General features: G+C 38.8%; 3 protein-coding genes across 6 annotated transcripts in view; 1 reads left to right on the top strand and 2 right to left on the bottom strand.

Moving 5' to 3' along the window:
* Nucleotides 1–9276, top strand: part of apbb2b (amyloid beta (A4) precursor protein-binding, family B, member 2b) — a 43856-nt gene extending 34580 nt beyond the window's left edge. The window contains exons 1-7 of one of the 4 annotated variants that reach the window (XM_079462476.1): nucleotides 3698–4025; nucleotides 4577–4691; nucleotides 4886–4973; nucleotides 5056–5139; nucleotides 5405–5520; nucleotides 5608–5787; nucleotides 6195–9274. In XM_079462476.1, coding sequence (XP_079318602.1) covers nucleotides 4889–4973; nucleotides 5056–5139; nucleotides 5405–5520; nucleotides 5608–5787; nucleotides 6195–6365 — 636 coding nt within the window. In that variant the 5' untranslated portion in view covers nucleotides 3698–4025; nucleotides 4577–4691; nucleotides 4886–4888 and the 3' untranslated portion in view covers nucleotides 6366–9274. Of the gene's footprint in view, nucleotides 1–3697; nucleotides 4026–4576; nucleotides 4692–4885; nucleotides 4974–5055; nucleotides 5140–5404; nucleotides 5521–5607; nucleotides 5788–6194 lie in introns of those variants that run through there. The other 3 variants (XM_079462474.1, XM_079462475.1, XM_079462477.1) reach the window with 3 other exon arrangements.
* A 741-nt stretch (nucleotides 9277–10017) lies between these two features.
* LOC306897734 (putative methyltransferase NSUN7) lies at nucleotides 10018–17165 on the bottom strand (the record flags this gene model as incomplete). The annotated part of the gene is made up of 11 exons (XM_079462725.1): nucleotides 10018–10860; nucleotides 11399–11498; nucleotides 11698–11815; nucleotides 12081–12182; nucleotides 12265–12408; nucleotides 13397–13607; nucleotides 13686–13869; nucleotides 13949–14101; nucleotides 15210–15343; nucleotides 15425–15549; nucleotides 16790–17165. The coding sequence occupies 11 exons, from the start codon at nucleotides 17163–17165 to the stop codon at nucleotides 10018–10020; spliced, it is 2490 nt and encodes an 829-aa protein (XP_079318851.1).
* Nucleotides 17166–21920: 4755 nt separating this feature from the next.
* Nucleotides 21921–26469, bottom strand: mettl14 (methyltransferase 14, N6-adenosine-methyltransferase non-catalytic subunit). The gene is made up of 11 exons (XM_079461978.1): nucleotides 26251–26469; nucleotides 26017–26105; nucleotides 25764–25851; nucleotides 25580–25657; nucleotides 25264–25351; nucleotides 25071–25161; nucleotides 24539–24680; nucleotides 24260–24352; nucleotides 23838–23954; nucleotides 23506–23716; nucleotides 21921–23357 (listed from the first exon to the last, which is right to left on the bottom strand). The coding sequence occupies exons 1-11, from the start codon at nucleotides 26314–26316 to the stop codon at nucleotides 23053–23055; spliced, it is 1368 nt and encodes a 455-aa protein (XP_079318104.1). The 5' UTR covers nucleotides 26317–26469; the 3' UTR covers nucleotides 21921–23052.
* Between the last annotated feature and the right edge of the window lie 98 nt (nucleotides 26470–26567).

The following is a 26567-nucleotide window of genomic DNA, read 5'->3' as shown; positions in this document are numbered from 1 at the left end:
CAGCCCTCGTGTTTAGGTGTCACATACATCATGATAAATCTCTGAATTGTGTCATCACACCTGCTGCTCTTATTTTCTTATTCTCTCTCTCTCTCTCTCTCTCTCTCACACACTCTCTTGCTCACGCACTCATGCTTATACAACTGAATTATAGGAAAATATAGCACTTTTTCAGTAGGGGTCTTTTGTTGAAATGAGAATATGTTGTTCACACCAGTGGCCAGAATGTGGGGAGATTTACTTGAGAGGGTGATGTATAAATCAAGATTGCGCAACCAATAAAATATTGTAGTAGGTTCTACTGTTATTCAGTATCTGCTTTCTCATAATTCTGCTCATGTACACAGGTGAACATTTTCTATTTAAAAGCATAAAAGTTTTGATTGTTGCCTACATAATCTTCCAATCACCAGCCCACCATTTTCAGTGTAGGGAACATCTAAAAACTACTATGTCTTGCAACTACACAGAATTTAAATGTGGCTCTGTTGTGCTGCCGTTCACTTGTTTTGAGCTCCTTCCCTCCTTGAGCATGCTTGACAATTGTCACGCCCGGTCGCCTGCACCATTGTGAGCCACTAGGGGGAGTTTCTGTGTTGTCATGTGTTCATGCCTGTTGTTAGGTAATGGAGTCCATTTCCCATCACGCTGTGCTGTCAATAGTGTTCAACCTGGTTCAGCTGTGTATTTCCCTTTTTCAATGTATATAAAGCCCTGATTTGTTATTGTCTAGTGTGAGTTGTTAAAAGTGTTACATTCCTTGTTTCCAGCTTTTCTTTTGGATGTATACAGGGCACACACACACATTTTCTGTTGCTGTATGTAGAAGCGAATGAGCGTTTTAACGTGATTCATCTCCTGATAATGTAGATCAAGTATATAAAAATATTCCATATGAACCAATGCAAAATACGAAAAACAAATGTCATTCCTTTGGGCAAAAGCAGAAGGGTAGCCTTCTCGTCAAAGTTGGCGCTCATGTTTGCAAAAGGGAACGCAGAATAATCTCTGGGCAATGCGAATGCTTTCAAAGGGGATTTTTTGCAAAGGAACGCAATGTTAAAACAAATATTTTCTGCGGCCCGCTTGCAAGATGGCCACCAGTCCAGAGCCTCCAGCCATCCTGGCTGCCTCGCCAGTGGTCCCAAGTCTGGTGGTTCCAGAGGTGTTCGTTCTTGAGGTTCTGCCCTTGGAGTTAGCCCTGCCGGTTGTGGTTGCAGCCTTGTTGTGTGTCTGGGCTGTGCACTGTTCTTCTGCTACAGAGGCCTCTGACAATATGGCTGCCGCTCCAGAGTCTGCTGACAAGATGGCCACCCTGGATGGCCACAGCCTGTCAGCCCCCCTCTTCTGCCTCCACTCCACTGCCCTCCTGGACTTTGATATTTTAGGGCGTATAGAATCCACCCTTAGGGTTATGTCATGTTGTCTTGTCTTCCTGTCTGCTGTTCCGGTCATAGACATCATTTAGTTTTTATTTTATTTATACACAACTAACAATTGACCAAAGTGCTGTACAATCTATAAAACAGGGTAAATCATTCCAAAGTTTTGGAGCTATCGCTACAAAAGCTCGATCTCCACTTCTTGTTTAGTCCAGTGGGTTTGTGGGGCAGCACACATGCATGTTAAAATCACCCACCTAAAGCTATTTATCATATTTCAGTGCAGTTTTACTAAGGAATCAGTAAACTACCCAATAAAGTCGGTGCACGCAACTGGATTAGTCATGTTAAATAAAAACAACTGCAGTTCAAAGCTTTAAAAAGTGCCTACAGATAATGATTAATTGACATGTTATATTGTTCTTGAAGATAGATGCCAAGCCTCCACCATGACTATTGGTGCGTAGAGTGTAAAAAAAGGTAAAAAAATCTGTGAAAAGTCTTAAATCATCAGGGATTAGCCACGTATCAGTCAGGAGCAAGAAGTCTGTTACGTTCAGTAAAAAAGTTGCTTAAAATAAACGTTTAGTTTGATAATGAACGCACATTCATCACCGCCAGTGATAATTCAGCAGATACGTATCTCCTCTGAGTTAGGTTCTTGGATAACAATTCTGCAGGTTCACCCTCCGTTTGCACAGCCGAGGGGTCCAATAGCACGATGATATGGCTCCTTTGGGTGGACTCGCCGGTAAAATCCACTCATAAGAACATTCAAAAGGGCGCCCTGTGAAAAAACACTTTTAAGGAGTAGGTCGCCTTAGAGGAGGTAAAACTCACCTTCGCTGGGCAATACGTTTCGCTCCAGAATGCCTTGATAGTCTTGAGGTTTCATTGTGCCCTGCACAGATTCCAGGCACCCTGTGCCCCAACACATAACAGAGCCTCCTGCATGTTTCACTGTAGGTATGCTGTTCACTTCTTTGAAAGCTTGATTTTTTCATCTGTGAACATAGACTTGATGTAACTTACCAAAAAGCTCCAGTTTTTACTCATCTGATCAATGGACATTCTACCAGAAGGATTGTGGCTCATCAATATGAATTTTAGCAAATTCCGGTCTGGCTTTTTATGTCCTCCTGGGTCTTTTTCCATGGAGCCCACTTTTGCTTAAAAAGCGACGGATGGTGCGATCAGCACTGCTCCTTCAGCTTGTATCTGTTTGGCAGTTTCCTTGGTTCTTTTTCTACCATCCTTCTGTTCAATCTGGGGTTTATTTTCCTCTTGCAGCCGCGCCCAGGGAGGTTGGTTACAATTCCATGAACCTCAAACTTCTTAATAATAGTTTTAACTGTTTTCACAGCTGCTTGGAGATGGTCTTGTAGCCTTTATCTTTATCATGCTTGTTTATTATTTTCTTTCTGCGCTCCTCAGACAACTCTATCCATAGCGTTCTCTGGTCATGTTCAGTGTGGGACACACAATGATACCAAACAGCACAATGACTACTTTTCTCTGACTGAATGACTGATACAAGATTGGATACATGTGTGATACTGATTAAAGATACATTTACATTTATTAATTTGGCAGACGCTTTTATCCAAAGCGACTTACAAGTAGTTTTATACAGTGGCACATTACTGCAGAGCAATCAGGGGTAAGGTGCCTTGCTCAATGGCACTTCAGTCATGACCTGCTGGCACCGAGATTTGAACCGGCAACCTTCTGATCACAGGCCATTTCATCTTTAATTTCATCACTCTTCAGGAAGAATTTATTTCAATGAGCTGTAAGGGTCCCAACAAATTTGAGCATGTCTGTATATCCCTGTGAACTGTCATTAAATGGATTTAAACTGCATTTGGACCTGCTCTCTGTTCCTGACCTGTGTATTCTCGTAACAATAATTAACCAAAGTACTAAAGGTGAATTTTTTAAAGGACTTCTCCTGATAATGATATTGGTTATTAATGTCCAAAAGAAAGAGTACATTTTATCTCTCCACACAATGCCTTCCACGATGAATGTTTGTGTTTATCCATTTGGAGCCAACAATTTCCAAACAGATATGCACTTTCTCTCATATCTAATAAAAGCAGCCTCCTGGTGAGCATGCCAACACAGTCCTGTGGCGAGGAACTCAAACTCCAATGATGAATAAATGGAGAAAAAACCTTGGGAGAAACCAATCTCAGCCAGGAGGGCCAGGTCCCCTCTGACATGTCACAGCTGCACTCACTGAGTGCAGCTGTGACAAGTGGATCAAAATGGATCAATATGTTCATAAAGGTCAGATCATTCCAAAACCGTAAGAGCTGTACAATCCTCATGCACTGCTTGTTGATTCTATAGCTCTTACGGTTTTGGAAGGATCTGATTTAAAATCCAGAGTTCAGATGTTTTTAGAGACTCTAGAGGAGGAAAATCTGAGAAGCAGAGATCCATTTACTCTCAGCTGATTATCATTGTTGTGTAGGATAAACCACTGAGATAATAAATAGACTTTATTTATTTTTTATGGGTGCCTTTAGAAATTATTTACACATACATGAGTCCTGCTGATGCATAAGGGCCATTGTGTTCATTTCCTCATCATATTTCTTCTCTTTTACTTGACTGCTTTCCTGGATTCAGAGAGAGGTAAATTGATTATATCTTTTTGTTATTTGGATTTCATAATTTCCTTGTTGTTAGATTTGACATGGTTATTTTTGTTCATAATAGTGTATTTTTAGCGGAAATGTTCAAGAAGTTATTTGATACAGCTGGATGTGTGAATTAAGAGACACTTACTCATTCTAGACTGCCATGTGCACCTCCATATAAATATATATTTGTAGTAGTACTAAAGATGCGTGCGTGTGTGCATTTATTTGTTTGGCGTAAAATGTGTGTGGGTTTCTTTAAGTAACTGTTTGCTTTCAGATTGATTGTTTCTGTTAAATGTAAAGGGCACCACATCCATCTGGGTCTTGTTTTGCATATATACGTGCACAAATTCACAAAGTGTCTTTTTTCCGTCACACTGTTATATTTTGTTCATTGTCAACATGGCATGGAAATTACCTTTCTTGCTGTTCCATTTGACTTGATCCCCTGTAAATATCCTGTGATTGTGTAATGAGTTTTGTGTTGTCTTTAAATTGCTCTTTACAAGTTTATCTTGTTTTGTTCTCTTTGTGGCCAAACAGGGATTTTGCATATGTAGCGCGAGATAAGGACACCCGCATATTAAAATGTCATGTGTTCCGCTGTGACACCCCTGCCAAAGCCATCGCCACAAGTCTGCACGAGATCTGCTCCAGGGTGAGAATCTACATGATGTATAAACACCACCCAACACTTTTCACTGATATTTGGCTGATTCTTGTGCTGGAACGGGTGCATAACATGCCTGAGTTAACTGACTTTCATACCTGCCCTCTAATAAACATAATTCATAACATTCTTTGTTTATGAGTCGTTTTTTTTCATGATGTACTGAATGTGTTGTGTAACAGATCATGGCAGAACGCAAGAATGCCAAAGCTATGGCTGGAGGATCCCTACAGGATAGGTCACACACTGGACTTGACGTCCCACTACAAGGTAACAAGGTTTTGAGTGTGTTTATTTCTCTGTGTCAGGAGAATTTGTGTGTGCTAATGTGTATGTTGTGTCTCGCCCTTAGCAGAGTTCCCCACGCCAAAGACTGAGTTGGTGCAGAAATTCCAGGTATTATACGTTGGTATGATACCAGCTGCCAGACCTATAGGTGAGAAATCACACACCTGTTTATTCATTTTCTTTCTCATGCTCTCTCGCTTTTTTATCAGTATTTTTAACTATACATGATCACTTACAAACGCACGACACAGTCTTTCTTATGTATCCATCCATCCTACTCTCTGTGAAATAACATCCCTTTTGTAGTGTATGATCTGGAATTAAGTTAAATAACATGTTATATGAACGTATCTACTTTAGCACATCCCTAACACACACAGGCAATAACAAGGTCAAACTCCCCTATTCCACAGGCATGGAAATTCTCAATGGTGCGATAGACAGTTTGCTGACATCATCAATCCGAGACGACTGGATCCCCGTACTGCTGAATGTAGCCGATGCAACAGTCACAGTCATCAAAGAAAAGGCAATTACACCCCTTACCTGCTTAAAATCTTGCAAATCGAAAATCTTTAGATGTTGCTCAGACTCATGACATCATATCCCATGTTAGGAGGAAGATGAAGTGTTGGTGGAGTGCCGTGTGCGCTTCCTGTCCTTCATGGGAGTAGGAAGAGATGTGCATTCATTCGCGTTCATCATGGACTCGGGGAACCAGCACTTTGAGTGTCATGTGTTTTGGTGTGAACCCAATGCTGGCAGTGTGTCTGAAGCTGTTCAAGCAGCGTGCATGGTGAGTTACAACACCAGAATAAAAAAATCAATAATGAATCATTTCTAAGCAACAGCATGTGCTGTATGCACTCTGTTGTAAATGTGGACAATACAATCTGTCAGACTTAAGAACAGAGTCCAGACAGTGCATATTTAGTGGTATTACAGTTATAGGAGGTCTAGATATTTCATACGTAAATGAATCAATTTAAATGTCTAAAACATGTTACATTTCAATTAAGATTAAAATGAAATATAACTTTTTATTATTTTATTTCCTCAGTGAAATAACAACGTTAGATGTTAGGCAAACATTTACAATGCAATAAAGTGTATTATAATGTATAGTAAAGTATTATTTTATTGTTTATTGTTTTATATTTAGAGCAGTATAAATTCCCTGTGAAATTTTCTCTGTGTCTGCAGTTGAGGTATCAAAAGTGTCTGGTGGCACGCCCTCCGTCTCAGAAAGCCTGCTCACAGGCGCCCCCTGCTGATTCGGTCACACGCCGCGTTTCCACAAGTGTCAAACGTGGAGTTCTTTCACTCATCGACACACTCAAACAGAAGAGACCAGTCACTGAGCTGCCCCAGTGATCTGACCCACAAGCACTCATACTCACTGTCACGTCCTGCATGCTTACAAATACCAGAATGTCCTGTACATAGCTGCCACGTCAATGAATGGAGCCGAGGAGGAGCTCACGGGGGAGAAAACAAATATTGGAGAAACTAAATGAGCCAATGCCAAGAAACCCACCCTTTACTCACAAGCACACACACCTAATCCGCCATCTTCAGCTTTCATCGATTACCTGGATGTCAGTCATGCGTGTATCTGCATGGGAAGCCACGCCTCTCCAGCATGACACGAACCAGTAGGCTCCGCCCATCTTTAAGCACTGCCTGAAGAATCAAAGCAGAATTGAGCATAAAACATCATTCGATTTGTGTACGTTATTCAGGCGGAAAACAAACAGCTGCTTCAACTCACTAGAGCTTCAGCGTCATTGTTAACTGTAGCTGCTTGGCCATATGTGTGTGAGTTTGGCCTTGATGAGGATGTTTGGTACTTTTCATGAATACAGTTTGGAGTCCAGTTACTTTTAAATCAAAATTTGTTTTGGTCAGAACAATAAGATAAGTTAGATAAACACTATGATAAGGTAGATCCATGTAAAAGTAACTAGTACAAATATTTGATGCATTAAGTTCTATGTATAAAGATTCTTGGCTTCATTTTTTTGCATTTATTTTGAAAATGTAAAAATTCATTTTTTGTTCCATGTTCATGTAAAGTCCTGTTTAGTGTCAATCTATTTTTTGTTACCTTCTACGTCACAACCTGTCTTATCCGGATAAATGCAAACATTGTTGAGGCGGAAAATGGACGGTTGAGAGGAAATGATGTCATACGGTTTAACTTGCTCAACTAATTTAAGCTTTTACCAAATTAGTTTTATTTAATAAGCTCTGCTGACACAGTCTTCTTCACTGCACTGATTTGAGGTGGCTCAGAAATGTCAATATGAAAATAAATGAAGAACATGTGAAAATAAACCCACAAACACATATTAGTGGATCAAATAACCTAGTAGACTTGCCCTGCATTACCACAGTCAATGCGGTCGGGCATGGCCTGTTCAGTGTGTAGATGTAATGTATGAATGTGCTTTTTTATATTTCCAAAGTAATTGCCTTTTTTTCTTTGAAAGAGAGAATTTCAAGGAAGAGAACTGAATTACTTCTGAAACGTCATACAGAAGAACTCTTGCTCTGAGCCCAACAGTTCAATCGTTTTGAAATCGTGCTTTGACCCCCAGCGTAGCGCTCGCATCCTCGAGGAACACAAACTGTGTTCTGCTTCACTTACTGCGCTCCTGGACAAGGTCGGTTCTGACTGAAAGTTTGGGAAAAACGACCAATAGGAATGGCTTTGCAGCACATCCAGGTTAGCGGACAAATCCCAGTGTCTGTGAAGAGCTATTTCAGTTTCAGCATCCTGACCTTGCTTTTGGATACCATTATTGTCCTGGTAATGTTTCACAACTGTTTCTTGCTGTTCTCCTGATGTGATCGTTCCTGGCGTACCACCTGTAGTCACTGAAAAGTCACTTGTGTGTGTCTATATATAGCAAAAGTCATATCATTAGCCTTTATTTTTCAAATTTGAGATACTTTTATTTTGGTCATACTTGCCTTGTCACGTCTAGTGATCCTGTTTCATCTGGCCATGCTGTACAAAAATCATTGTATGTGTTGTAGATAAACCAAGGCAAAACAAAGACAAACTGAAGAACGGATAATGGTAGAGGTTGTGAATATAAATATATTTTATGGTCCTTTTTAGGAGAACTAGCTATAGGAGAGGATATGTGAATTTGTACGTGTCTTATATCTATGCATTCTTTTAGCTCCGAGGGCGGTTCGAAAAAAAATAGACGCATTGGCTTGCATGTCCCGGGACAGTTTAAGGAAAAAAACTGTACAGAGCCGAAATGATATTTTTTATTTATTCTATTTTATATCGGTATTTACTGGTTTAATGCTCAGACGTTCAATACCCTGTATCAAAGAACACATGGATTTATCCTAGAAGCAAGTCAATCCAAAACATTGTACCGTTACTCTCAAAAGCTGCTCGCCATCGTAACGTAACATTTATAAGGCCTTTACATTCTGCCCAAACATTAGATATCACAGGTACAGTTTCAGTCCGCCAATTTGTTCCAAAATCTGATGGTCAGTTTAAGGAAAATGATTCAATAGAAGACACGTGTCATGAATTTGTTTGGGCAGTGTGTGGATGTGTTTAGCAAGCTCCACTAAAGCATTTATCATTATCCTTGTATCTTTGACTGCACAGTGTCATCACATCTTAACAGATAATCAGAATTTGAGATGATGAAATAACCATCATCTGCATAGATGTGCGTTAAAATGAGCTGACAAAAATCAATCTGCCTGTGTACTGCACCTCCTCTGTCTTCACTCATCATCTTTTCAGTTTTGAAGGAAGCGCAAGTTTCTCCTCTCATGTGAACTTCATCAGCGATACACTGTAGATGTATCATCTTATACCATTCAGTGTATTTTGTTACTGATGATTGTTGATCCACCCATTTTTGGTTTTCATGGTGAAAATAATTTGCACTTTTTTAAAAGACATGCTCTCCATGGCAACCTTCACAGTCACTGTAAGTGCAAAACCGGCAAGATGGAGGAGGATTATGGGTAATATAGTGCAGTACAATAACCTAGCATAGAATCATCAGAATTATCATATGAGCCATGAGTTGTGTATTGTTAGACCTTAATGTTCTTGCATGGTGAAACACTCTGAATATCAGGGGAAATATCATCACAAGGATTAAAGCTGAGAATTAACACTCTGGTAAATCACACACACGTTTTTGTGGAAACGTTGGCTTTATCTGCTCTACACTACTTTGTAAACCATATAAATGTAAACTGTTGTGAAAATAAATGGCAAATCACAAAATATGACCACGAGAGTCCTGTCTGTTCATTGATCTGGTAGGTTTTCATGTTTAATTCAGCACACTATACAAATAAGACGTTTATTTAAAGCACTAGTTTCCCAACAATAGTTTAAGGCCCACCACTTACAATTTCAATGAAAGATAAATACGAAAAAGGAAAAAACCTTCAAACTTTTACGTAACATAAAAATCTGTTTTTCACATTTTTTACATTAAACTTGTACATTTGCAGTTAATTTCTTTTTTTTACTACATTTAAAAAAAATCTGTTTGTTTTTACAGTGTAGCATATAGATGCTTTTGAATGGCTGTAAATGGGGAAACGTTCTTTTTACCTATTTGAAGGAATGTTTCAACCATTTCCTCACCTTGTCATTTCAGACCTGTATGACTTTCTACTGTAACTGAACACAAAATATATTTTAATAACCACACAACAATGTCTCGCATTGACTTCCATTGTATGGACACCAATCCACTGAGATATTTCTCAAAATATCTTCTTTTGTGTTCCCCAGAAGAAAGAAAGCCATACACGGCGAGTAAATGACAACAACATTTTAATTCTTAAGTGAACTTTTCCTTTAATAGTGTAGTCATGTGACTTACTCCCAAAGCTATAGTCAACCGTAACCCACTTGTTACAGCGTTTTTGACAGATCACATGATTTTTTTCCTGAAATTATTAATAATCAATTGTTTCCTTTGTATCGAACAGTGGATGCGTGTCATGAACAGGTTATTGCTCAGCGCCATATTCGTGAATGTGAAACCATCGAGTCCTTCTCAATGCTGGTGGAGGAGGAAATAGAGCTGGAGAAGTTAGAGGAGGTGGAGGATAACAAACGATGGAGGGATGAAGAAAGATGTGCAGGACTGTGCTTAATAACAGGAGGGAGAGAGAACTCTCTTTCCAACCTGTTGACCTTTGATTTGATAACATGTTTTGAATTCAGCACTTCCTGTGAGGAAAGTGAGTCCTGTTGAGATGTGGCCCTGCTGTGTAAAAGTTTGGATGCGTATGGTGTTGCTGGAGCTTCGAAAGTAGATCGTTTGGTCGGAGAAGTTTGTTGAGATGGCCGAAGGTGGAGCAGTTTCTTGCTGGTTGGTTGAGTCCTGCTTTGATGTTCTTTACATGTGCGCAACTTGGAGGTATTTTTTCTTCTGGACTGCTTGGGGCCTTTCGCGTGAGGCCTGTGTCGTTTTGTTTGTTTCTTTTGAACGATGGAAGATGGAGTTGGATCATCGGATGCTTGATGTGGAATGTTGAAATGTTTACTAGAAGTGCCATCCGTAACCAGAAAAATCTGATCTAGGTTTGAGGGACTTTGAGTTGCAGAAGTGTGACGTGGAATGGTTGCTGTCTGACTTTCTGTAGTGACGAGTTGAGTGTAATCTGGAATCAAATGGGTTTCCACGGATGTGATCGGCTCATTCTGGGTGGAAGCTAGTGGGGGTCCTCTTTGTTTCTTTCTTTTTTTCGGTTTCTCCCCGTTCAGGGGTTCAAGTTGCATTAGCCCCCCAAGTAAACCTTTAGCAGCAGCTCGTGCCAAAATATCCTGCACTGTTACTGCCTCTGCTGGGTCCTGCTGTTAGTGAGATTTTAAAAACACACACAGATAATACAATTATTACACAAATCATATCCTTCTTGCCAGCAAACATTTTTAAATAAAACATGACCTATTTATTTTTCATTATCTTTATTATATTGAAAACACATGTTATAGTGTCACCTGGACTGTATAGGCCACACATACATCTCTTATGTACAAATAATTGTTATGTATGTGTTATGTATGTACAGCCTTTAAAAAAATAGAAGAAACATTCTTCATAAACGCAAGGCTACAGGCTTGCCTCTTTTACTGTGTGTGTTTTAGTGTGGATGCTAATGTGTTTAGACAAGAGTGTTCATTATTTAGTGAGAACCGGAGATACGCTGCTAGGACACTAGAGTTGGGTGTGTGTCTCATTCTCCTGATCTCCACAAATTTGACTTCACTACTCTTCGAGAAACCACACACTAACGTATGTTCTGTTTGAAACGTGCATTCATGTAAACTGCATATTATTGAAAAGAAACAGTCAACTTGTTTTCTTTTCCTTTATTTCTCTCTCACTCACCTCCCGTTTCAACACACAGAGAAAGCAGCCATTTGTCAAGTCAGATGCTTCTGTTTTGAAAAATGTTTCTCCCTCGTCGCCCCATCCTGCACTAACCAGCCTGAAAGTATAAAAAGCATTTAGTGGCCTTAAATCATATTCGTTTGTCATAACTCAACCATTCACAAATCCCTCCCCAAATCCTAACAGCCTTACGGAGGATTTACTGCTGTTTCCATGGATACTGCAACTTTAAATCTTCACAGTTAGTGGTGTGTGAAAAGAAGGATTTAATGTCTGGACAACGTGTGTGTGTGTACCTGAGGGGTACAGCTTTTGGTTTGCTATCTGCCTTCTCAAGTGCTCTCTTTACCAGTTGTTCGTTCTCCTCCGGATGCACCGAGCACGTGCAGTATACCACTGCTTTAACCTTAGAAACTGTGGATCAGAAATGCATCATAACATCATATTTGTAAATATGTGAACTAATAGAGAAATATGGAGATTGCACAGCACTGTATGAATCGGGTCCTATTTTGTATTTTCTTTGTAGAAAGTGCCATAAAATATTTGAGTGCTCATGACCAGAACCGCATATTGTTTTCTCATTCTCACTTAGCGGGAGCTTCAGGCGTGTAATTATTCAGTGTCACAGAATCGAGCAGTAAATGATCGAGCGTTTGCACGTGTGTGTATGACTCACAGGTGAGTGCATGGCTGAGGTATTGTGTTTGTTTGGCAACCAATGCCTCCAGTTTACTCTCAGAGATTGTACCTTTAGATAAACCATGTAGCAGCCCTCTGTCTGTAAGACAAATTTAAAACCTTCAACAGAGAAAGGTTCAAAATGAACATGAGAGATTTCATAATGTTTGGTGTAGTTGTACCTCCACTCTCATTGAGGATGAACTCAACAGGGTTGCAGAGTGCTGATGCGGAACACTGGGGAAGCACAACAATCACCTGAACCTTCTGTATGCGTGAATCCCATTCATTCAGCTCATGAAAGTCATCAGACAAAAGTTTTATATCTGTAAACAGACAAACAACAAGATGTATCAATAACAAACAATGGTGCTACATGGTATCTGTAAAATCTAGATTTAAATCCAATAACGAAATTATGAGATTAGGAGCATCAAAGGAGTCACAACCATTAAAAGATGAAAAAGGTTCACGTTTGTTTATCGCTGTAATTGATCAGTTATATAATTTATATTATAGCTTTACCCAAACCATGTGTAAAATTGCATAAATATTCACTTTAAAATACGTACATTCTATTATTAAATGTCAAGTGTCTTGCACATTCAGAAAACCGAATTTAACTGAATTAAAATAGCATTTTATAATGGATACATTTTCCAAATATTTTCTTTGCCGTTTTTGTTTTTTTATAGAAATCCATAATAATTTAGATAAATTACACATTTGTAGTCGTGTCCACAGGTTTTTACTCAGTCCTGTTACTAAGTAGGTTACTCAGGGGCATGTTTACCCTTGAAAACCTTGGAACTTTCAACAAAAAAGTAACTTTACTCATTGTCTTTTCTGTATGTTTGATTATATTGACTGGAAGAGTCAATCTCAACATATACCTATATTATAATTTGGAAGTTATTTGTTTATCTGAAAAATACAAATTTTTGGCAATTCACTAGATTCCTCATGTTATTAGCATCTTCGCCATGCGGCTATATTTTATGTTTTTATTAATTCTATTCTAAAAATGCTGTCCCAAAAATGCATTCATCTTCTGTTTAAAAATCATGTAAAACATAAAATATTTGTCTGAGATTTAAAATTATTTTATTGACGCTAGACTGTAATATTTTTAACATCATTTATTTCTGTCTTTAACATGGCCTTACATATATTAAAGATATCAGGTTTATATTTTCAAATGTTCCTTGTCATTTCTAATTTTAACAAAACATAAATCAATTGTTTGAACATCAAATTATCTAATCAATTTGTTGATAATTTGAAACTATCCAATTTACAGATAGTAACACTCACTTGTGCAGCCAATGGAGGAGAAGGTAGTTTGCAATTCTTCTTGCTTTATAGGATTAATGACTCCACATACATGTACACTTGCAGAACATGCAGCGGCTTGGACAGCCACATGAGCCACTGAATGAGCAGAGAACGACCCCACCATCAGAACGTCACATTTCTCTCCCAACAGCCGGCGAACTGCACAGGCTACGAGGCTGCGGGATTTATCCTGGGTACATAAACACACACTTAGATTGAATCCATTTTTTGGTTTGCAGAGTCACATTGATGGTTGTGTGTGTGTTACCTGTATTATGAGTGTGTGTTCTTTCACAAGTTTGATTTTCTCCAGTTGTTTCTGCACACTTCTTGGAAACAACAGTACATTAGAACAGTGTGTGTCTTTACAGAACACATTTCCTAAGAGCTGTGTGTGTGAGTCCACCTGAGTGAAGCCTGCTGTCTTCAGAATCTCACACACGTTTTCAATGCTGTACGGATGAGTAAACATACACATGACAGGTGAACATGTTTAATAATACATGTCGTGTATATACACACCCTCATTACCTGGATTTGGGGGTGTTGACCCAGGTGTAGAGTGGTATTGTTCGCTTTCTTTGTTGTTTTTCCCTCACAGCCAGCGGTAGGAAGTTTTCAATGGTTAGCAAATTCTGCTTTATTCTACAGTGAGCCAGAGAAGCGTCCAGTTTCGTTTTGTACCTGAAACAAGCACAAGCACAATATCAGTTTCTAGGTTTCCAAGACCTAGTCATGAGTTGTTGTTTCATAGCTTCTGAGACTTAACACCCTATGGGACAATGTTGCCTACAGGCAGCATGACAGATTTTAGCTTGCTGCAATGAAATGCAACACCCACATCATGAGCCCTTCACAAAGAGGGGTGGGCCTAATACTTGTCAAAAGAAAGGCACAAATTGATAACATGATCCACTGGCAACAACTTTTTTTCCTATTTTAGGAATAAACACATATACATAGCAGTATTTTCTCCTGTGAATAATAAACAGATGCTTGTAATTTTTCATCCAAATATATTGTTATGTTACATGAAGTGAATAAGAGATTGCTGGCGTGCAATGGTACAATTTCGCCTGAAGGCAACAACTAACAAACAGCTTGACTCATGTACATGAAATATTATAACACATGAGAATGTGCATTGTTTCTTGAACTAATGTACTCAGATTGATATTTAAAAAATATTCTCCTATTCTTGCATTAAAACATAGCTTGCATTTATTTGGAACCCTTATGGCCCTGAACTACAAAATGCCTCAAAACTGAAATTATAAAAAATAGAATGCCTATGTTTAGTACAGAGCAGAAAAAACATTTAATTTAAAAGGGATAGTTCACCCCAAAATGTCAATTCTGGGATCATTTACTCACCCTCTTGTCCTTTTAAACCTGCTTTCTTTCTTTTTCAGAACAAAAAATAAGTTATTTTGAAGAATGTTGGTAACCGAGCAGCAGCCGTGCCACTTACCAGCATTCTACAAAATATTTGGTTTTGTGTTCTGCAAAAGAAAGAAAGTCATACAGCTTTAGAATGACAAGAGAGTGAGTAAGTGATGACACATTTTTCATTTTTGGTTAAACTATTCCTTAAACCCAATGTCATCACAGTGTCTATCAAAAGGAGTTCATCTTTTGTTAAAACATAAAATTATCATTCTCCTCAAATTAAGCAATTAAAAGCGTGACAATTGTTATAAACCATAACTTGTCCCGACACTTTATGGAAACTGTTTTTGACATTTTTACTAAATAATGGTTAAATTAATTTCTTCCCTTAAAATATACATACCTATGCAGTCTGTCCTCCACCTGTCTCACTTCCTTTATAAGTCCCACCCCTCTTATCATTGGTTCTCTGGGCTGGAACTTCCTGTCCATGAGGTCATAGAGTAGAACCACCACAAGAGCCATAAGGTCATCTGGCTGAACATATTCACAAACATTAGATCAAACATGAACTCCTTTATCTTTTTAATGTTTTTTATGACATCCCTGCAGACCCACCATTTGCTGTGAACGGTAAAATAAGCTGTCAATCAGGATCTCCTCCAAAAGATCTAGGTCTGTGATTGAAGGAAGAATTAGATCGTATTTTGTACAGGTAGAGAACCCAAACCCCAGTAACAGACCTTCTAAGATACACAACAATACCAGACGTCATATAACCCAGACTTATATGTTCCGATAAAAAACAGGTGTGTGGCCCACCAGGCTGTCTATTTGAATGAACTAAAGAGGCTGAATTTATTGATGCTGTACAACGGCCATTAGCCTGAGACCCAGGCCAAGCTTCAGGACCACAACCACTAGATCTGGACTCTGGTACTGCTAGCAGTGATTGGTTATAATAAACTGGATAGAGATGAGGAACACAAAAACAGTCATATACTCCGGAGAGCCGAAAATAGCCAACATCAATGATGTGTGAAAGTTAGAGAACTGAATTTTAAAACTGCATACTCGCACTGGCTATTTTTGCTTCAAAACCAAAGTGTAGCACTATATAGACTTTTTATTTAGCCATAGGTTTGTGATGTAGTTTCGTCTTATTGATTGTATTATACATACAAGTAATGTTCATGCAAAGTAATTGACTTATGGTCCCGCATAAATCGAAATATGAACTTGATAATGTGAAATCGTTTGTTGCTTTTGTGTCCCTCTAGACAAACTGACCTCATGCTCAGGTTCAGTCCATTAATGTGTTACAGGAGTAGTCTGACCTGACATGCCTGAACTAGACTAAAAGCAAATGGATGTCCTTAAAAAAATGGAAAATCCTCCCTCTAAGCAAAAAGTTTGAGAAAGTGCAGATGAAGGAAAGAGAGAGAGACGAATGAGTCAGAGAAGTGTGTGCTGCAGATAAGTTACAAGTAAAAAGTCAGCCGGAATGTGACCAGACGTCTTAAAATGACCAATTCAGGACCTCAAGAATGGCAAGGGGGGGTTCAAACGGAATACGTAGATTGCAGCATTGTTTAAAATGTCTGAACAAAATGACAAAATTTTAAATTATTAGTATCACATCTTTATTCTTCGATTGCATGCATTAAATGGTTTTGGAAAAAGTAATTTTAGTGAAGTTTATGACCCTTCATCTCGACCTCACTGCACCTCTGACTCCTGTGTCAGAGGAACTGAATAATTGATGTTATAGATTTGTGGGCCGCAAATAGCATGACATCAGTAACCAGGAGGGTTATTTGCTGCACGCTGTAAAACAAAGATCATCTGGACACATAGTTGACATCTTTATAGTATTTACATTGTTACGCACAACACTCTATATAGAATTGTAAATGCATTTTTCAATGGAATGTTACGTCTGATCTGGTCCCAAATGAAAGTGTTGTGAATGTGTTTACTCACATTTAAGGGTGTTAAATGCCAGATCATACGCCCAGTGCAAATTCTGCTTGATGTTGACATCACCATCACCAATAATTCCAGAGTCATCGTCTACACCACTGGGCCCATAGCGAATGAGTCTCTGCACATGGTCTTTTTCAACATCAGTCTTCTGAAAAATAGCTGCAGCTTGAAAGTACACCGAGTCTGGGAATCCCGGAGGGGTTTTCTCTCTCTCCATTCTGACCGTGTTCTTTACTAAGGGCACCGTAGAGAGCTTTTTAAGGGACTGAGGACAAACTTTTTTCATTTTGCCCATAGGAGGAGATGGAGCGCGTGGTTTATTTTTAGGAGCTGATTCTTGATCCAGTAAATTCAATGATGTGATGTCAGGCATATTTGAGTCCAGTGTGGTGGTAAATGTCGGCTTTAGCATTCCAATGGAGCCAAATTCTCTAAAAACATATTGCATTACTGATGAATTGCATTTTGGCATATGATCATTTAGGTTATATAATGTTATATATACTGTTTAAATACTACTGTGTATGCTGTTTATGTACAGTACCTGGGTAATTTAAAACCCAATGTTGGATCAAAAGGGAAAAACCCAGATGCTGGGTTATAAATTAAACCAAAACCCCAATGCTGCATTGTTTTAAACCATTGTTAGGTCAAATGTAAAAAAAATCTGGGTTAATTTACTCCGATAGCTGAATTTTGTTTCTTGGGAGGGCAATTCCTTGAAAATTTCAACCTTACTATGACAAAATGTAGTTTTTACCAAGGGTTTTTACTATACAACAGTTCAGATATTAACATATGGTGTTTCTAATACACTTGTGATGTCTTCAAAATTCATTTTCAGGATTTTACCATCCATAAAGGCACATATTACTCATAAACGTGCAAACTCTACAAAGTTAGTGGTCTCCCACAAAACGGTGTTCTTTTTTGTCACATCCATTACATCCTTTTAAAAAAAAGAAAACTTGTGCAGAGACTGATATTTTTCTGATGTTTAAACTCTATCAACAATGGTTTAGTAAAATATAAACAGATAGTTCAGTATATTGGTGTATCAAAAACAACATAAAATACTAAATACATCCCTAACGCAAAACGTCACGTCCATAACGCTGTAATTGCCTGGGAGTCAAACCTTAAGTTACTTATACAATACTCTCTCAAATTTCAATGATAACCATAAGCTTCTAAACACTTTTTTTCTTTTTTTGCTTGTCCTCTCCAATACCTATTTTTAATCTTAAAAATATATATAACTCGACTTTGACACAGCATTTCATTAATTTGTTATGTGTTAAATGTATCCAACATCCAAAAAAACACATTTGATTTCTAATGAAATGAAATGAAATGATGTGAATTCATTTTTTCTTTGCCATCACCAAACCAGTATTGTTGGAAAAAAACATTTAAAAAGGTGCTTCACGATGTCATTGGTCCCATAAAGGACCTTAAACATCCAAGTTTCTTTGTGGCAAAAAAGGTTCTTCAGATTTTACGTAACATTTCACATAACACGTAATAAAAGTCTCATTTTCCAAGTTAGGTTGGTTAAATTCGCACCTAATTAATAAACGGAGACATAAATGAAATTCCATTCTTCAGTTTGAATACGTACCTCTCATAATGTCAGTGCAGTCAGCATGAAGCTTGAAGATGAGTACAGTATGTGTGGACGAGGAGGATCTCTCTCTCTCTCTCTCTCTCTCTCTCTCTCTCTCTCTTTCTCTGTGTAGCTCTGAGATCGTGTGTCACTACGACAACGAACACACTTGCTCTTGTCAACAAAGCGTGAATCTCTCAACAGATAGTCACTCGGCTATCTTCTATCAGCATCTTCTCATTCGCACACACCACACTCTCTCTCACACAAACAAAGTGAAACAGTCCACTCCTGTTTTTCTAGAGGTTGCTCTGTAGTATTGTGCTGGTTTTATTGCAGGTCATGTGTCTCACATTCTTTTAACTGTGTTTGTTGTATCCCTTAACATCTTTTCCCACACGTGTGTAGCGTTGTGTGAGTGTGTGAGTGAGGTTTAGTTAAGGAACAGGCCGCTGACATTAAGGGTAAGCAGACTCCAGAGTAACGCTTCATTTCTGCTCATCCGAAACCCTGTCATGCTTGACGCACATCGGCTCCATTGAGACACAATTAGCAGACGTTTGCATTCATCATGCTGAATGATTCATTGCTTTGAGTGGTTACAGAACTGATCTGAGACCAGTTTCCCTCAGTTAACCCAAATGAACAAATCTTAGTCGGTCGTTTCCATTAAGTCCCAACTTCTATCAAGTTGACAGCCCATCAACTTCTGCATCTAATTAGGCCCCACCCAGGCAGTTCCTGATTGGTCCATGCTACCTTGGTTTTACATTGAATTGGTGATGAGATCTGCCAGTCACTGTGAAGCAGCGTGAAGTCAGTTCAGTGGAACTCAGTGGAAACATGAGGGCGGACGAGAGACTGCTTAATAAATAATGTTGTGTACACTTCCATATGTGTCTGCGTGCTGAATTCGTAATGTGGTGTCCGGAGAAACAAGCCGTTTGTTTTTCTTCATTAACGCCCCCCCCCCCCCTCAATGCACCAGGAACAGATCGGTGTGTCCAGTGACACCACAGGTCATTCATCTTTCTTGCTGTTTAAGCTCAAACCAAGTGCAATCGCTCATCCTGCTGAACGCTTTAAAGAGCTCTGCATGGCATTTTGCTGAACTCGACGTTGGGTTGAAACAGTACACTGACTGGCATATGTGATGGTAATGTATTTGCTGGCGTGAAACAATTCCAGCAGGCCTATTGCTAAACACATTTTAATATGTGGAAATTAATGTTGCCTATTGTGCGCATTGCATTGAAACAGACAGCAGGTGTTTGTCTGGATGTTATTTTAGGTTTTAAGGACTGCAAAACAGAGCACAGCAGGGGAGACTGTAGCACTTTATTCATTTGTTTTGGAAATGTCTAACCTAAAACTTCAAAAATACAAGACATCGGCAGTCATCTTACTTGTCAGTTAAACTCTTTAGAGTTACATATAATTAAAAAAGAAGCACTTAAAAATGAGTGTTACATCATAACATTTGGTGTATGATTGCATTGGACGTATGATCATTTTAAAAACTGTAACCATGACCCCAAAGATATTCACAAAGGTCAAATCTGCAAAACACTTTTATTTGCATATACAGAGAGAAAAATACGGTAAGAAATCGAACACAATCTCATTGCAATTCTTAACCTTTTCATGTTCTATCAAACTGGTGGATAATTGATATGAATCTGTATGATGTCGTATGATCTGATTTGCCCAGTTAAAAAATGTACAAATATCATGCAAAATTGCCACCTCAAAAAATATACATGTATTTTTTCGTGAGATCAGGTTGTAAAAAACGTACTCGCTCAAAACTTACAGCAATTCATTGCGAAATGTTATTGCCTATGTTCATTCATTGACCATTGTTGGTGCGCAAGCAACATCACTATCAAACAATCAGATTGCAGGATTTGGTTTAGGATCAATGATATGTTTAGAAGTGAACATTAGAAGTGACACCCTGCACACACACATCACCGAGACCCAGAGCAGTATTAAGAAGCTATTGTTTCCTTCTAAATTGAGTTATGTTTATGTGTAGAATTTAGGTTAGGATGGCTTTATTTGGACAGGAATGTTGTTCTAGTACAATATTGATAACATTAACACAAACCACTGTCATTAGGTTCTTGCTCATTTTTATGTATTTAAGGTATACAAGTCATAGATTTTAGCAGCTCACCACCACAAACCTGTGAGCTATATATTTTAATTTCACTTCATAACAACTCTGCATTTTGTCGCCGGTGTGATCAGAGGTCCCGGGACAGTCTTTGTTTTTAGGTGCATCATTGTATTATTTGCCTACATTAGCATTGAAAATCTTGACCAGGATTTTAAATATCACACAATTTAGAGAAGTGCAACAGGGTATGATTAAATTATCCCAGCATACCTATAATAATAATAAAAACAATACCTGCATTATATCTTTTTATTCATAGATAATAATGAATTATTTATTGACCGCTGGACAAGAAATGTCCAGATTCTCCTTTTAAAAATCGGAGAAGCATTAAGCCTCTCTAATATCCTAAAACTCAGCCTTGCTGCCCTCCACAGGACACACAGGAACTATGCTCATGACAACACGAGCTCTGAAAAGGTCACTCCACCCCAAAATTACATTTCTGTCATTTGCTCACCCTCAAGATGTTCTCTGTATACATTTCTTTGAACGAAGAAAACATTTTGGAAAAATGTTAGCAACTGACATTTCTGGGCAATCATTACCTTAGTGGGAAAGAATCTTTAATCATTTTGGTTTTTTTTGTAGAACACTGAAAAATATATTTTGAAGCATTTTGGAAAGCAAACAGTTCTATAGTGCCACTACCATTTACTTTTACAGATTTAGTAATTTAGCAGATGCCTTTATCTAAAGGGACTTACAAATGAGGTGAACGGTGGAAGTCATTGGCACAGTAATAAGCGCAGAAAAACTAGTCTCATATAGCTTGCCGCGGTTTATAAAGCTAAGATTTTTTTAAGAGTAGAAAAGAGACTCAGAATGAATCGGTCAGTTGCTGACGGAAGAGATGTCTTTTAAGAAGATTCTTAAAGATGGCTACAAAATATGCTGATCTTGTAGCAGCGTGCAGATCACAAATGTGGAACAGAAAAGGGGCAAAAGGTTTTTCCCTTTTCGGGATGTCACTACAAGACATTGGGATCTGGCCAGTACCAGTCTGAATTAGCGAGTGAAGATATGGGGGTGCCGAACCAGTGGTGGTCTTGTAGGCCAAGAGCAGAGCTTTGAATTTGATGCGAGTGACTATAGGGAGCCAATGTAACTTAATGAAGAGAGGAGTGATGTGTGCACTCTTCGGTTTATTGAAGACCACTCTTGGTGCTGCATTCTGGATCATCGTAGAGCTGCACGATTCTGGATAAATTTAGATAAATGATTTTGTTTTTATCACGATTCCAACAATTACCATAGTTAAATTATAGTGGTTACTTTGTTTTTGTTTTACTTCAAATGCAAAAGTTAAACTTTATAAAGAAGTATTAATGCATTTAAGTGACTTGATGAAATATTTATAGGCCACAGTCGAACAAATTCATAAGGTGACACCTACATTTAAAGGTCTTTAGATTCTACAGATTGGGTCATACAGATTGCTTGAAGAGGTCTTTAAAGAATGATACAACTGATCAACACCAACATACTATAAACAGTTTAAAATAACCTGAAAACATGGAATGTAGGGCAGCTTGAGCATGTTGTTTTTCATCAGCATATAGCGCAGCTTCTCTATTTGTGTAAATAAGTGCCATACACTCTCACAACGTGTTTTAATGGGGTAACACGGGTCTCTTTGAAGACTGCAGGAAATGTAGTGGTGAGATACATTTATAACGTGGGTCAGAGCAGGAACGACAGATGAAGATATGGCCTGGAGGAGATGGCTGGGGATGGGATCTAGCAGGCAAGTAGTCGGGTGGTTAGAAGAAATGATCTTGGAAACATCATCTTCAGATAGGAGAGCGAGCATGTGTTGGCCGTTTTCAGAGGCGGCAGCGCAGAGAACGGACTGCTGATAGTGGTTGTTTTCTTTACGAAGACGCAGTCATCAGCTGTAAAGTCCGATGGAGATGAGGGGGCAGGCGGGTAAAGCAAAGCAGAGAAGGTTTTGAAGAGAGTACAAGAGTCAGGCGAGTTGTTGATGATAGGGTGGTAGTTATAATATTTCCTACTATGGTATTCAATGAAGTCCCAGAATAGTCAGTTGCTAAAAAAAATCCAAATATATTTCTGTGTTCAACAGAACAAAGAAATGTATACAGGTTTGGAACAACTTGGGGGTGGGGGATAATTCATGAAATTTTATGGCGATAATGACACAACACACACAAGTTGATTCAATACATGTGCAAATGCACAATTAATAAAAAATAAAAAACCAATGCGTTCAAACTTTCCATATAAAATGTGGGTTTAATGACTGACAGTCTTTTCTGTGTTTGTCACCCCTGAAAACCTATTGACTTAACAATCCTTCAGGAGTCTCTACAACAGCCATAAAAACATATTCCTACTTAAGCTACACGAACCAAACAGTATGAATTCTATGGAAACTCATTATCAAATTTCATGTACAAAAATATCTCAAATCAGATTTTTTCAGTCTCAACACAAAAGGCATGTCGTGTATTATCGAGGAGGGAATCCACGATGTGGACCACCACGCCCTCTGAATCCTCCTCGGTCTCCACGGAAGTTCGGCCGGTTTCTATCTCGACCACGATCTCCTCTACCTGGGCCTGAACCACCCCTACCTCCCCGTGCTGCCCCTCCACCTCTCTCTGACATGGATTTAGGAGGTGGGGATTTGGGACGCAGTCTCTCGATTTCCTCAGTACAACCAGACAAATAAGCATTGGGCTCACTGAAGTGGCCAGAGTAAGATTCTGGGTTGAAGTTGCTATTGGTCAGGGTTGGGCCAACAGTTAGCCAACCTAGAAAATACATAACATTAGATAAATTGTAACATTAGAGATTTCCCAATTTCAGAATACAGAGTATTGTCTTTTCCGTCAGGCTATATGGCTTTATTAAACAAATGCAGTTTTAATTCTCAACCCTATGCAGCTAAAACGGTCTAACCTGGCCTGATGGTGCTGTCCCTGCCAAACAAATGCAGGCGTCGACGGCCCAAGCAGAAATGTTCGATGATGTGGAAAATCTCCACTGGCTTCTCAATATTGCCCATCTCTGGCTCCTCTGTAATGATCAGGTCTATATCCACATTAGCATGAATGAAGTCACCATCTGTGCTGCGTCTAACTGTGCCTCTGATGCCCATTAGACAGTGTTCCTATACGTACACACATTAAGAGACACGTAAATTGAAAACTAGAGAGCATTTCTAACATGCTGTTGTGGCAGATTTCCTACCGCCCTTGATCAAAAGAAATATGACTTGACTTGTCTCTTACTTTGGTCCTCTGGAACACAGCTTTAGGGTCCAGCGTTTTGGTCTTGCCAGGGTTGTTTTTGTTGGTCTTGATCCAACAAATGTCCTCACATCTCCTGAAGCCCCACTTTCTCAAACACTGCGAGAGAGGACAAGCACAGATCTGAACTGAGACAGACCTTAAGATGAAAGCTCCAGGGCTTTGCCGAAGTTTATCTTGAAGTATAACGCTAGTATCAGAGTATTACACACACAGAGACATCATCTATTGTATCATTGTTCAGCGCATACCAGTGGAAAAAAAGTTTATATCAAAATAGAACAGTAACTAAACACTGTATTTCGGAAGTGTCACATTTTAAGCCTGGGATTATGATTTGTAAAAGAGATAAGAGTGAACAGAGTGATATCACACATTCTGTGCGTGTGTGTATGTATGTGTACCATTCGTCCGAGATCAAGGCCTTCTCCGGATCCACACCACAGGAACACGAAAGAACGAATGGCAGAGATTTCCTCTATGTCCAGCTTCATGATCTTCATCAATCATAAAGATAAAGAAATTAAAGATAAAAATAAAACCTTATGTCATACTTTTATACTAAATAAGGAAATGTGAGTCAAGTCACACATGTATGAATTCATTTGGCAGAAAATAATTGTCTGAAATGTTTTTCAATTCACACGTGGCGTGGAATTGAAGAAACAGGTACAGTAACTCACATCATCCCAGGTCCAAAAGCGCTCTTGGGCGATGATGCCCGACTCTCTGTAATATTCCTCTAATGGAGGCTCTATCAGAAGCACATCGAACTTACACTTCAGATCTCTCAGATCAAAAGAGTCCATATCTGCCTGCAGATACCTGGCACACAAACAAACAAACATTTCCAAAGAAATGCAAGTGGGGTCCTTAAATCTGAGACCATTAGTGAAAATAATCTTTCTAAATTAATAAATTGTTTAAAAATGTAAAGACAGCATGAACTTGAGCTGGCAGTGAAGCTTGTACTTAGCCTGATATTATCACAATAGAAACAGAATATTCAATAAAATAGAAGAAATCATAGAAATCCTGCTTTGTTTCCTTTGCAATGTCGTAGTAGATAAATAACGTACAAATAGTTACAAACACTTTTATTGCTAATAAATATTTCTGTCAGCATGTCTAAATTAGATTCTGAATGCACTTTTAATGGTGTCCGACTGGAAAAATAAAAAAATAAAACAAATCGAAGAAAACACGTTCTCTTACATTGGTGGGGTGTTGGTGGCAGAGATGAGTTCATCTTTTAGCCGGATGAGCTCTCTTTGTTTGGGGTACTCCTCAAACCGGTCAGCCAGACCTAATGCAAAGTAAAGAACACAGGTTTATAACTGTTCTCAGAGTTGGGGATTGAAAAATAGGAGTAGATAAGACAAAAACAGACATAGATCTGAACATTTACCTCCATCTCGGATGAAGTTCTGAGGTCTATGGCCTGTGTCCACAAAGTGTTGGCAGTAATCGTTGTGAGGATTTAGACTCTGAGTGCCCTGTCACACAAAAATAAGCAAGACAATATATGTAGTTACTTTTTTATCACATAAATGGAAACATGACTATAAAAACGGTTTAAAACCCATTTCGTTCCATATCTGATGCATTTCAGAATATAACAGAAAAGTCAATGAGACTAAATACTTACAAAGCACTCTTACAACTAAGACTATTTATTAGATATAACTAAGTATTTAATTATTTGTGATACTGTGTTATCGTACCTTTAGGAAAGTACTTGAGTCTTTGTACACCTCCTCATATGGCCCGCTCTCCTCCTGTTGCGGAGTTTCAACATATTCCTGTAAAACCAAACAGCAGATCCAAGATCAGTTGCATACAGCCGTTTCCAACATAAACTAAACAAATCCCATATTTACAGCTGATTCCCGATCAGCATTCACCCACCTTTTGTTCCTCCACATCTTCTTCTAGATCCTCACCTTCATTCTGACATTTTTTTTTAGCAACGGGACCTGATGTGTCAAATGATGCCCTAGAGTACAGATCAATGACCCTATGAGCACTTATTATAACCATCATATTGAACGCAACTTCACGCAGTATGTTTAAGCATCACATGCGATCTGTGTCCGTTCTGCCCTATTAAGAAGTTTGCTCAGTTTCGGGGGAATAGCAGCACTCCCCCCTAAGTACGCACCTGCATGTTTCTCTGGTCTCCTCGATCTCTTTTTGTTCATCCTTACTGTTGAGAACAGCGCCGAGGCTATCGGGACTTTCTGCTCCGAGCTGCAAAACAAACCAGTAACGTCGTTGAAATAATCGTTGGATGTCGTGCTCGCTGTACAGCAAAGACTAAACGCCGTAGACCAGCCATGATCGCCAATAATGGCTTTGTGAAGCGCGCTAAAAGTTGCATTTCTGTTAACGTTACCTGTTGTGCAAGAAGCTGTCGTCTGAGCTTCTGCCTTTCCCGTATTTCCTGCAACCGACTGTTCATGGCAACACTGTATTGGAGATGTTTACGTTCACGTGCAATTATTAAAACAATAAAATCTGTGCTGCAAAATCCATTGAAAACCTCAACGTGAGAAGCAGTCGCCTGTGTTTTACGTCATCACGGTGCGACTTGCGAGGTGTATGCTATGACGCCATTCGCAGAATATTTGGACTACTTTTTGTTAATATTGTTGCTACATTTGTTTAGTTACATTTTATTTTATTTATGCTATTTTTATGTTTTTTTGTGTT

The sequence above is a fragment of the Barbatula barbatula genome (genome assembly GCF_947034865.1).
Source record: "Barbatula barbatula genome assembly, chromosome: 8".
Lineage (NCBI taxonomy): Eukaryota > Metazoa > Chordata > Actinopteri > Cypriniformes > Nemacheilidae > Barbatula > Barbatula barbatula.
The sequence above is the reverse complement of the archived record's forward strand: the minus strand, read 5'-3'. Positions and strand labels throughout refer to the sequence as shown.

Excerpts from the sequence above, each read along its gene's own strand:
- mettl14 (XM_079461978.1), bottom strand. The coding sequence starts at position 26,316 with ATGAACAGTCGGTTGCAGGAAATACGGGAAAGGCAGAAGCTCAGACGA. Across the intron at positions 25,852-26,016 it reads GAGACCAGAGAAACATGCAG|GGCATCATTTGACACATCAG; the intron begins GTGCGTACTTAG and ends TCTGTACTCTAG. Across the intron at positions 23,358-23,505 it reads GGACAGCACCATCAGGCCAG|GTTGGCTAACTGTTGGCCCA; the intron begins GTTAGACCGTTT and ends TGTATTTTCTAG.